Below are 12,390 nucleotides of genomic sequence, written 5' to 3' on the forward strand. Positions count from 1 at the left end.
GTGAGCAGCTCTGCAGGTCTAAGCGAGGGATCGAGAGCAGTTCCCAGAGACTAGATTAAACCCACGCCCAGGCCAGATGGCCTTCCGTGCCCCTGAAGTGTCCTGTGGTTGGGTTAGAGCTCTAAGGCAGATTGCCCTGGCCCATTTGGCTCCGTGGTTAGGGCGTCGGCCTGCAGACTGAAGGGTCCTGGATTCGATTCCGGGCCAAGGGCACGTTGCAGGCTCGATCCCAGGCCTGGTCCAGGGCGTGTGCGGGAGGCAACCAATCAGTGTCTTTCTCCCTCTCTCTTTCTCTCTCTCTCTCTCCCTTCCACTCTCGCTGAAAAGCAATGGAAAAAATATCCTCAGGTGAGGAAAACAGTAAATAAAAACTAAAAAAATCAGCAGATAGGGGTGGACGGAGAGGCGGAGCGCTCGAGCTCCACGGTGAGCATGTGTGCATCTGTCCTTGAATGCGTCTTTCATACTCTTGTTTTCTATTTTCCTATTTTGTAAGCAAATAGGCGATTTGTTTTTATATTTATTTTTTTTAAACCAAGCTCTGGCCATTTTTAATAAAGGACAGCTTTGCACGATTTACTTTTCACCTGTCTGTTCTGGCGTGCTTTTACCGATGCCAGAATCACCTGGGTCCGTGGCAGCCAGTGTGTGTACTCTGTAGCCTTTTCCACACGCTGTGCCCAATTCAATGTCATTGCCACGGCAGTGACGGACCCCGACATGGCCTAGGGCTCCATTTCAGACCTCTCAAGGCTGGACAGGTGCTCATGAGGATGACCAGTCTCGCTTTGCCTGGTCTGATCCTCAGACTCTGCTTGTACCCCAGCACGCACTTCCCACTCCTCATAACCCGTTGGAGCTTGGAATTGATCAACTCCCGTGACTTTTCCGTCTCTTTGTGGCCACCATCCTCCTGCCTTAGATGCAGGATGGCCCCCAACCAAGAGCAGCCGCCAAGATGGTCGGGGAAACGAGAAAGCAACAAGGGAGCTGTTTAAATGCGTCTGCACGTGTACAGGTACACACGTGTGTGCTTCCATGTGTGCGTATATGGCTGCGGGTTTTGCATGTGTGCCAATGAGCACGTGCAGACCCGTTCTGCACGCTGCACTTTATTTGGCATAAAACACAGCTGCCTGGAAGTGTCTGGAGCCTGAAGGTGCCAGGGCGCAGACTGGCTGGGGCAGGGCTAGGGGGCGGTGCTCCCAGCGTGGAGGTCTGTCCAGTGCGGCCTCACGCCCTGTCCCTCCCTCCTGGGAGACCCCCTTCCTGCCCATGTCCTCCTGTTGTCCCCTCAAAGCTCAGTTCAAACAGAGGGACTCTCCCCGCCCCTGACCCAAGCCACCGCCCTAACTGAAGGAAGCCCTGTCCCCCTTCTCTGTCTTAGCCCCCTGCTCTCTTCATCCACTCCTGTAGAGCACGTAAGGGTGTGCTTTGTGCCCGTTCACACTCCCCTACCAATCTGGTGCCCCTTTAACGGGCCAGGTCCTGGCCTGGCCCCGGGTCGGAGCCCAGCAACTTTCGTAAACGAGTGAAGGAATAGATTCTCCATCCTGAAGTGTAACAAGCCCTTGCCTTTCCTCCCACTTCACCCGCTGAGGTCCCCAGGCTTCGTCCCTAGAATCTGGGGCAGGACAGAACCTCAAGCATTCACTCAGCCCATCCTGTCTGGGCCCCCTTCCAGCTGTGTGGTTCTGAGGCAGTCACTGCACCTCTCTGAACCTTGGTTTCCTCCCCTGTGAACTGAAGAATAAAAACAGCCCCTACCCCATGAGGCCGACGTGCACATGGACTGAGATGTAGGTCAGGTTTCTCAGCCTCGCTACCGCTGACATCGAGGCTGTGTAGTCTCTGTTGTGGGGACACTGCGGGACCTGTAGTAGCACTCCTGACCTCTACCCATGAGAAGGCAGTAATACCCTCCAGCTCTGATAACCAAAAACCTCTCCGCATACTGTCAAGTGCCCCGTAGGGGACAAAATCGCCCCTCCTTGAGAACTGCCGGGTAGATGGAGGGCTGGGCATCGTGCCTGGTATTTGTGTTACATAATAGCACCTGTTGTAACAACCGCCCCTCCCAGCCTGAGATCCTTGAGGACAGGACTGCCTGGTCCATGTGTGCTCACAGGTGGAAGACAAGTGCATGGGCAGGGAGGTGTATGGAGCAGAGAGATGGGTAGATGGACCAGCAGACAGACAGATGGACAGATCTGATTCCAGCAGTCTCTCTGACCAGAAAAATCCAATCCCTCCCCGCATGGTGACCTGGGGGCCTCCAGAGCAGAACATTTAAGGTGCAAATATATCGAATGCAAGAAGCCCCTTCCTCAGCTGCTTTGCTGCAGCAGAAACCCAGAGCTCACCCTCCCTCCCCAACTTCTATGGGATGATGACAGGTGGAGGCCATTGAGGTGGGGACCCAGCCCCTCCTGGGAGCTCTGGAGACTCCATGGGCCAACATCAGCAGGTGGACTCCTCTGGGCACAAGCTCCTTCCCCAGGTGTGGAGAAATAATCACAGCTGAGAGCCTAAAATGTGCCCCATGGAGCTCCCTGTTGAAGCCTCACAACCACCCCCCTTTCACGCAATGGAGCCACAGGGATTTCCAGAGCTAAAGTGATGTGTCCTGCTAATAAGTGGGGAGCTGCATCTGAACCCAGATCTGGCTTTGCTCATGTCCCATACTCTTTCCACTAAGCCCTGCTGCCTCCTGGAAGTCGCCTGAGCCCTTGCACACCTGGCCCCATGATGATGCATTAGCAAGGGAAACGCAGGGGCTGAGTGGGAAGCCAGGTTAGTGGTTTTCAAGTGATAGTTCTCCACCCCCTGGGGGGCCATAAAGTCAATTAGGACACTCTCAGGCAGCATTTTGTTTTGTTTATGAACTGCTTGTTTTAGATGTTTTTAAATATTATAATATTCATAAAATCACATTTAGTATTACTTTTGATATTGTCTTTTACACTTCTGTTTCAGTTAATATAATATATAAAACTGTCTCAGCTTCATGTAATGTGTGTATGCAGCCCTATTCATGTGTGTGCATGTGTGTGTGTGTGCATGTGTGCATGTCTGTGCGCATGTGTTGACATGTGTGCGTAGAACCTCCTACTGCTCCCTCGCTCACTCCACTCCGGCCACACTGTTCTCCTTGCTGCACCATGAATGCACCACACGGCTGCTGCCTCAGGATCTTGACCCTCTCAGCTCCAGGGTCCAGAATGATCTTCCCCCAGGTGTCTGTCTTCTACTCTCCCCTCCTTCAGGTCTTTATCACATATCATCTCCCAGCGAGACTGCCCTGGCCCAACCTGCCCATGGAGACACTGGGGCTCCCTGTTAACCTTGCCTGCTTTACTCTTCTCTGTGGCCCTTACGAGTATGTAACATGCTCAAAGTTTCATTTATTTTACTGTCTGTCTCCTCTATGAGAAAACAGCCTCATGAGGGCAGGTATTCTTGCCTATTTCATTCACTGTTGTAACCCCAGCATCTGGTACAGTGCCCAGCACATGGTAGGCACATAAGTATTTGTTGAATTCATACACACATACACACTCTCACTCCAGTTGTCATGTCTATGGGTTGTGGGGTTTTTTAAAGTTTAAAAAATATTGAAACAAATGACCACAAAGTCCCTGCCCACCATTTCTGGGCTATAGGATACAGGCCCATCCTGACTAAGGGGGCTCAGCGCCCTGGTCCCTGCCTACTGGGATCTGCTGGGCAGACAATGACTGGGAGGGTTTCCCTTTACACTGGCCGGTATCACTACAGTGACTACAGTCAGGCCGCCTGGGTCAGACTCCAGCTCTCCTGCTCACTGGCTGTGTGAGGGTCAAGTTAGTTTACCCTGCAAGCTGCAGTTTCCTGGTCTGTAAAATGAGGGTAATAGCAGTGAACCCTCACAATATTTGTTTACACAAATACTTATGTGAACTAATACACATAAAGCACCTGGCGCCAGGTATGCGCTCACTGAGTGTCAGCCATTCTTATGATGATGACTCTATTCATTACCACTGTCATTACGTCGTCATCATCACATTATTATTATTATTATTGTTATTATTACTATTGCCCTGAGTCATAGCCCAGTCCTTGACTGGGGGTGAGATGGGCAGGCCTTCCCCACTCACAGGCCAGGCCCAGACCATGTCCAGGGACTCGGGTCGTTTCCGCACCTTCTCCTTTTAAGAGCACAAACGGCCTCAGTTAGCCCATCAGTCAACACAATCACGCCCACATTCAACGAACTGGTCCAGCAGCCCCCGGACCAGGAGGCTCAGGGAGAAGATGGGACCGATCAATGTCAAGGAGCTCAGTGAGGGGTGAGGCAGGCAGATGCAAGAGGAAAAAAACCTAAAACCCCAGAGAGTGAGCCGGTGCTGAAAGAAAGGAGGGGGCCCAGGCCAGCCGGGGCCTCAGGCACAAGGCTGCCCTGCACAGAGCCCTGGGGATGAGCAGAAGTCTGACAGGACCAGGTGAGGACAGGTGTTCCCAGCTGAGGCCACAGCAGGTGCCAAGAACAAACATCCAGGAGCCCAGTGGAGCTGAACACGTGAGCAACAATGAAGGGGCTATAAGATGACCGAAGAGATGTTTCAGGGAATCTGAATTTTATTTGGTAAGAAGACAGGAAGCACCCAAAGAGGCCAAAAATGGCCAAGAGCCTGGCTCGACCAGATGAAACTAGCCAGCGATATAAGACAGAGCTGGAATAATAAATGTCCATCAAATGTTTCTTGGATGGAACTGAATGGATTTAATCATAAAATGAATTTGTTCTCTTTCCACGTCTGGCCCCCTAGGTAGGTAGGAGAAAGGATGCAAGGTGATCATGGCAGCAGGGGCCGGGGGGGGGGGCATCCTGGGACCCAAAGTCACGGTCATGAATCAGGAGATGCCCTTGTCCCCAGTGCTGTTCCCAGGCTCCTGAGACCCAGGCAATCAGACATCACTCCTTGTCAGAAGGAAAAATCAGGAGGCCCATCCCTGGATAACTGACAGCTGAACCGAGCCCTTCCCACCCATCTGGACAGGTGGCACAGCCAGAACTGGCCACACACACCTTTAATTTTCCTGGACAACCCCCGTCCTCGGGAGAGCCAACCCCAGAGAGGCCAGGAGGCCGGGACCCAGGAAGCCACACTGTTGTGGAGAAGGCAGGTCCGCTGTGCTGACCCCACCCTCCGGAGAAGAACACGGCTCAGTGCAGAGCACGCCGCACACGCAGCACCCTGCCAACGCCCCACGGTGACAACAGCTTCCATTCACTGATCGATCAGTGACCACACACCAGAGCCTTACCTATATTTAAGCCTTGCAACAACACAAGAGAGGGTGTTGTTACTATCCCCAGGTTAATGGGTGATGAAATGGAGCCACAGAGACACCCAGTCATCCAAGTGGCAGTGGCAGGTCAGGTTGACGAGAATGCCCTCCTCGCTACCACTCTGATGCCTGCCTCCCCCGATGGGGGCAAGAGGACAGGAAGCCAGGCCCAGGGGGTGAAATGGTCTGGGTCCAGCTCCCCCTGGGTGGGGCCTGGATTCCACCTGCTGTGTCTGAGGCCCCACTGCCCTGGTTGCCAGATAAAATACAGGATGTCAAATTGAATTCCAGATGAACAAATAATTTTATTAGTGTAAGTATTTTTTGTTTTGGTGGGGTTTTTTGGTTTTTATTTTATGCCAACTCTAGAAGGCCTACCGCTGCTAGATGACCTGACCTTGGCACCTTCACAGGTGGAGACAGACGGCCCAGCCCCTTCCCGGCAAACCTTGGGTCCCCACCCTCAATTCAAAAGCTTCATCCGCCAGCCCACTTCTTTCCCCAGGTGGGCTCTGCCCATCTCTTCAGGGGATCTTAAGGACACAGGTAAAGAATCAAACCTTGTCCAGAGCCCACTCTGAGGAGGAAATTATTATTTCCCTGTTGCAGACACAGAAACCACTGGGGTAAAGTCAGTTGGCCAAGGTCACACAGCTAACAACCAGCAGAGCCAGATTCACACCCCGGGGTCAGCCTGATCCCAAGCTGGTGGCCCTCTGCTAGCCCCCACAGCCCTGCTCAGAGGGGGGAAGTGCAAGAAGCCCAGGGTACAGTACCTATGGCAGTCTGTGGAGGGTTGGAGGAAGCCATCAGACGAAGTCCAGCTCAGATCAGCACCGTCCCAGCAGCTCGCCTGTGGAAAGAAGGCCAGAAGTCTAATTAGATGAAGTCCAAGGCCAAAGCTTTGGCAACAGAGAGGGGTCACTGACTCACGACCCGCGCACTCCAGCCTGCTAGCTCTCACACTCCTTCCCCAGCAGCTCCAGGAGCACAGCACAGCCCAGAGAGGGCTCAGCCCTCGCCCATCATAAATCATTAACCCAGAAAAAACAGCAGCTGCAGAGCAGTAACCCCAGCTTCCCAGGAAGCCCCAACCACCACTGGCCTTTCTTTTGACCAATGCCAAGGACCCTCAGGAGCCCCCCCAATGGACACGGAGGCTGTTTCCAGGTTTTTGATGTTGTAAACAATGCAGCAACTAACACCCTCCATACATAGCACCTTGAGAGAAGGGATGCATGAGCCAAGGGCACATTCCTAGAAACAGATCAGCTGGGTCAATTCTGACTGAATACAAACTGCTCTCCACTAAGTGTGAGACTGTGCCTTTTAGCCCCACACTGGAAAGTCTCAGGACTAAAATTTTATCCCCAGCAAAGGACTTGGGAAAGCCAACGAAAATGTCTGCAGGCCCCTTTGCATGCTGCAAGAGCAAACAGCAACTGCACAGCAGCTACCTCCTCCCTGCGGGCTCATTCAGAACCACTCAGGAAGGAGCAGGGAAACGTATACCCATTTTACAGCAGGAAGAAAGGAGGAGCCCAGCCCAGGCTCCTGTGCAAACTGCTCCTTAAATGCAGTTTTCTGATGATGCAGAAACTCAGGCTCTTCCCCTCAGGCCAGAGAGTCTAATGCCAGCCCCTTCCTCCTCACCCTTCAGGGCTGATTCCCACCCTCCACTCCAAGCCCAAGGCTTCCCCCAGAAAGGAAGAGAGATGCCAACATTCATAAAGCCGAGCTTTATCTGCATTATTCCATTTACAGATGAGGAAACCAAGGCTAAGAAGAGTAAGTCATTGCCCCAGGTCACAGAGGCAAGGGAACAGGGGACAACACTAGCAATCAGTCAGAGGGTATTGACCCCCGAGCCCTACTCTCACTCCTGTAATCACATGGCCTCCCTGGACTTTGAAGCTGGAATCTGGGGGGTGTCTGTTATAAGCTAATCTGGGGCAATGAGGTCCCCAGGCAAGGACACAGACTGGCAAGCCCCATGCATGCCCATAGGCATGTGGCCACCACTGTGCACACACCTCCCTTAGTCTCACAGGATGTGGACAAGGGAGTGGGGATGGCTCAGAGCAGCCCAACGTCACCACTAGAGACCCTCATGGTGCAATAGTTAGGAGAGAGTCCAGGCTACCTGATACCACCTGGGTCCCACCACTCAGTAGCTATGACACCTTGGATGAGTTACTTAACCCCCATCTCTGGGCTTCAGTTTACTCTCCTGCAAAATGGAAATTACAAAGTACCCACCTCAAGAGGTTATTAAGGAACTAAAGAGTAAAAATGTGTAAAGCTCTTTGGAAGGTCCTTGGGACACACTGGTCTATGGCTGTCATTAACACTCAGGGCATAGGCTGTGATGACCACAGCTCTGCCTTGGGAGTCAGGGACCCAGGCTGGAGTCTCAGCTCCACTGGCAGGCAAGCTGAGCCTCAGTGTCCTCATCTGTAAAATGGGAGTCCTACTGCCTGCCCCACGGGACTCCCAGCAGCATACTTGAGGTCAACCACAAAGCCCCAGGGCACGCTCAGTCAGCGCCAAGATGCTCATCCTTGAAGCTGTCACCACTGAAATGGGGGACAGAAAATGGGACTGTGTGTCTGGACTCTATACCCCAAAAGTATAAGGTACCCTAGGGGTGGCTCACAGAGGGACCCTGAGATCCCAGGGCTTCAAACTGTGGGGATCTGGGACAGCAGCCTGGGACAGCCAGATCCACCTGCAGGCTGGGCTCTGCCTGGTCCTCTCAGTCACCTTGACCTTTCCTCGGCTTCTTAGCACCCAGGGCTTTGTCTCTATAAAGTGGAGACAGCACCTGCCCAGACGATCCCATGGGCTGCTACATGAAAGGAGTCAGGTCATGGGTGGCACAGACATGACCACAGTGGTTTAAAAGGTGAGATTTGTTACTTGATCTGAGTTCAGGTCCCAGTCTGCACTTGCCGGCAGTACAGTGAACACCTTTCTCACGAGTCCCTGCCATGCAGTTCCCACGGTGACAGAATGAGGGCTGAGTGGGGTGTGCAAGGTACCTCGCACAGAGTAAGCTCTCCGTGCAAACCGGCCACTATTATCATTATGATGGTAACAGCGTCATGCTTGGGTGGTAGGGGAGTTTCTTCTCTTGGCTGGGGGGGGGGGGGTCAATCTCTTTAAGAGTGACTGCCAACACCCGCCAGGCAGGTAGATCCCCTGAACAGTGCCCTTCCCCACTACACTATTCAGAGTGGCCACATTCAGACAGGGTGAGGTGCAGAGGAGCCAGGGAGGAAGCCCCCAGCTCCTGGCTGCAGGGTGGGCCTCAGCAGGTCAAGCTCATTACCTGGACCACCCAAGAGCAGCCAGCATTAGCACCACCCTCCATCCTCAGCAGCCCTGCTCACCACGGCAGGTGTCTTCCAGGCTCTAATTTAACCAAAATGCTTAGTTCCCCTTGCCTCAGGAGTTCAAGGTCCACCCAGCCCAAAGGCCCATAGGGAACAGCTCCTTCAGCCTGCACCTGCCTCTCCTCACTAGCCTGTGTGACTCACCCCATCCTGGGCCATCTCCCACCCCACTCAGTTGAGTGGCCCCATCCCTCTTCCTCCTGAATGAGACCTGGAGAAATATATCTGGAGGGCTCCTGAAAGTCAGGGAGGCTGCAGAAGTCTGACCAGGAGTTTGAGGACAGGGGAGGCTGGCCGCTGGAGAGAGGACCCAGTCGGGGAGGAGGGGGTGGGGAGGGGTCCATGCAGGCAGAAGTCAGTCCCAGAAGCTGGGAAGGCAGCAGATGCGGGCACATCCAAGTCGGGCAGCCTCGCTAGAGGAAGGGTGGCTGCCACCCAGGGTTGCACTGAGGAAAACAAGGAATAGGTTCTGGCCCAGACACCCACCTCCATCTCTGGCCTCATAGGTACCCATGTCTCTCTCCTGGAAGCCAGGAAAAAAGGTGTGGGACAGGGGAACAGGACCACGTGCTTGGGCTGGTCAGGACCAGAGCTCCTCCACACGACTGTACCCTCCGAGAGGTCTCTCTGGCTTTTAGCCCTTGTCAGGCGTGCACTTGGCCAACCTATCCCCCACAATGACTGTTCCACAGCACACACCCTCTGACTCTTCCTCACGGCCTTCAGAATGAAGTCCAGGCTCTAAGCAAGCCCTAGATGATGCGCCCCTCCCCCTCCCCATTGACCCCTCTGGCCTCAGCAGCTCCCAGCCCGTGCCTGACAGGGAACTCTGTTCCAGCCCTCATGAAGCGCTGTCAGGCCCATGACCATGCCAACCTATCTTACACCTCTGGGCCTTTTGCTCAAGCTATTTGCTCCCTCTAGGTGGAATTCTCTTTCATAACCAGCAAGCAAACTCCTACTCAACCTTCAAAACCCAGACCCAGTTTCTCCTCTGTGAGGACTCCCCAGACCCATATCATGCTGTGGTTCCCAAGCCTGATTGTGGAGCTTTAAAAAAAAATACATGTGTCCCAGGCACAAGATTCAGTAGCTCAGGGGTACAGCCAGGGAGTCTATGATCAAAGAGCACACGTGATTCTGGGACACATACAACCCATAGTATAACTATCTCCCTCACTAGACTGTGACCTCTTCTTTTCAGCTCAGTGTCTGGAGCACTGGCCCACATGCTAGACAACAGTTGCTGAGCTGCCAAGTCCAGAGGCCTAGAACCAGCCATCCTGAAAATCTCGCCCTGCTTGGGATCTACTCACTGTGGAGTCGGTGAGACTAGGGAGACCCTGGGCCTGGGGCAGCTGCAGGTGTGGGACTTCCTGCCCAACAGAAAGAGGAGCACAGTTCCAGGTGAGAACTTCAGCCCCTAGCTGTCCTCTGCTCGGTCCAGAAAGACCAGAAACAAGAGGGAGAGGTAGGGGTGCCAGCTGGACAGTGGAGAGAGCACGGCTAGTGTATGCAGGGTGGCAGGTCACCAACACACTGCCTCGGAGGCCCCAGCAAAATGGCCATCTGCTGCGAAGTCTGGAGGCAGAGGGCTCCCAGGGGCTCTAGAGAGACCAGGTGCCTGGCCCAAGAAAACACCAGAGGAGCTACAGCAAAAAGAACATGACCAGAACTCAGAGCCTTAAAGAGAGAGATGTGAAAGGGCTCGGGCAGGGATCTGAGGGAACCAGCTTCAAACACTGAACCAGCTTCAAACACTATATCTGCTGCTCTCCAGTGGCAAGGCCTCGGGAAGTGAGTCGCCTTCTCTGTGTCTCCTGTCCTCATTGGTCAGAGACAAATGGAAATGAAATGATGTCTGACAATGCTGGCAGGCTCTTAATAAATGTTAGTTCCCTTCCCAGAGCTTCTCCCGCTGCTGGAGGATGCTCAGTGTTATCCCATTCTGCAGACTGCTCAACTGAGTCCAGGCTGACCATCAATCAGAATCCGTGCCCTGCCCTTCGTGACCCTCATCGGCCCTGAGATCACAAAATGATTGTCCTCGAAATGATAACAGCTGACATCTGAGCACTGCCGCGCACCAGGCCTCATGCTGAACATTTTTCCATTTCTGTCTAATTTAATTCCCATAGCAGATGAGGAAAAGGAAGGGGACAGGCTGAAGGATGTCCCCTAGGCCATGCAGCTACTAAGAGGGGCATCATTGGGCTGTGAGCAGACAGCCAGGGCAGGACCCTTGGACTACAAGCGCTGGATGAGTACATGGGTGAAGGGGGTGGGGCAAGCATCCCCCAGGCCCCAGGTCCTCCCCAGCCCATGGCAGGAGCCTCCAAATGCCAGAGGGACAAGAGGGCTAGCTCCTGCCCTCATCCACTAGGCACCAGGCCACTCAATGGGCTTTCCAGGGGTGGGAAGGGGGAGGGAGGCTCTGAGAGGAGTGCCCTCCTGGTTGTGGGCAGGGGTGAAGCTTGGTCAATGACTGAGCCTCAGACAATGGAGGCTCTGTCCCACCAGAGTAGGCGCCCCCAGCCCCGCCCTCCTTCCTCCTTTGACTTTCTTGGCTAGGAGTGACCCTGGTCAGTGATCCCCAGTCAGGACAGGAGGGAGTAGCCCCAAGAAGAGGCCTCGAAGCAGAGAAGCCCACCCACGACCCACCCCATACCCCTCCAGAGGGGATCCCCGAGGGCTGTTGCCTGGGAAACCAGAGCCAGCCAGAAGCTGCAAGGCCCTGTCTATGTGTGACTGGGGATGCCACCAGACTAGTCCCCAGCCCTTCTTCCTCCCCACAAACCCCAGGCACATTAACCCCTTTGTCCCCAGCTATCCAGCCCAGACAGGAGGTGCCAGGCTGAAGGGGGATGGGAAAAGTCTCCTAATATGGGCTGAACTATCCTGACCTCATCTCCTGCCCTCATCCCCAGAGGGCCCCAGATCCTCAGCTGAGTCCTGGGTGGCCCATGTGATAGGGCCCCACAGCACACACACTTGGAGGCCAGAAGGGAACAGCATGTACTTTGTGCTACTCCTTCACCTTTCTGAGCGTCAGTATCCACATCTGAAGCCACCTCTCAGGCAATTCAGTGCCAGCGTGGCCCTAGGACACTCATTCTAGCAGTGCAGCACTTCCATGCGAGAACCAAACCCGAGAGGTGGGCTTTGCTCCCCCCTTTCACAGGCCGGGGAGCTGGGAGTCAGATGAGGCGGGACCAAGAAATGAAGCTGTGCCTGACCATGCAACTTAACAGAGTGGATGCAGGGCCAGAATGGACAGTCCAGGCTGAAGAAATGGCCCAAACAAAGGCAGAGAGGCTGGAGGGAGCTGGATTTTCCAGAAGGGCACCTGGAAGGTTGGGTGTTCTCCCCACCGCTCTGCCAGCCGGCTCCCTGGAGTCACCAGTGACCCCCATGATGCCGAATGCAGTGGACATGCCTTAGCCACACCTCAACGTCCCCATCACTTGGCTGCTCCCATCTCTAAATGCTCCCTCCACTCTTCCTCCTGGCCAGCTCCTGATCGGTCCCCTTTCCTCCACCACATCCTCAGGACATCCAAATTCTGGACCACTCCCAGGCTCACAACCCATCTCCACCTGTGCCTCCCTGGGTGACCTCGCCCATTTCATGGTTTTTAAGACCATCTCCACAATGATGACTC

At 54.2% G+C, this 12,390-nt stretch overlaps 1 protein-coding gene and 1 pseudogene across 4 annotated transcripts in view; both read right to left on the reverse strand.

Annotated features, from left to right (window-relative positions):
- ARHGEF10L (Rho guanine nucleotide exchange factor 10 like) overlaps positions 1-12,390 on the reverse strand; it is a gene marked incomplete at its 5' end in the record, with an annotated part of 124,249 nt that overhangs the window by 90,959 nt on the left and 20,900 nt on the right. For all 3 annotated transcript variants that reach the window (XM_081143659.1, XM_081143658.1, XM_081143657.1), the window contains one exon: positions 6,111-6,187. In XM_081143659.1, coding sequence (XP_080999785.1) covers positions 6,111-6,144 — 34 coding nt within the window. The remainder of the gene's footprint in view (positions 1-6,110; positions 6,188-12,390) is intronic.
- Positions 577-909, reverse strand: LOC308560683 (large ribosomal subunit protein eL30 pseudogene; annotated as a pseudogene). Its single transcript has one exon. The product of its transcript is annotated as a large ribosomal subunit protein eL30 pseudogene (transcript).

The sequence above is a fragment of the Miniopterus schreibersii genome (genome assembly GCF_964146895.1).
Source record: "Miniopterus schreibersii genome assembly, chromosome: 8".
Classification (NCBI taxonomy): Eukaryota; Metazoa; Chordata; class Mammalia; order Chiroptera; family Miniopteridae; genus Miniopterus; species Miniopterus schreibersii.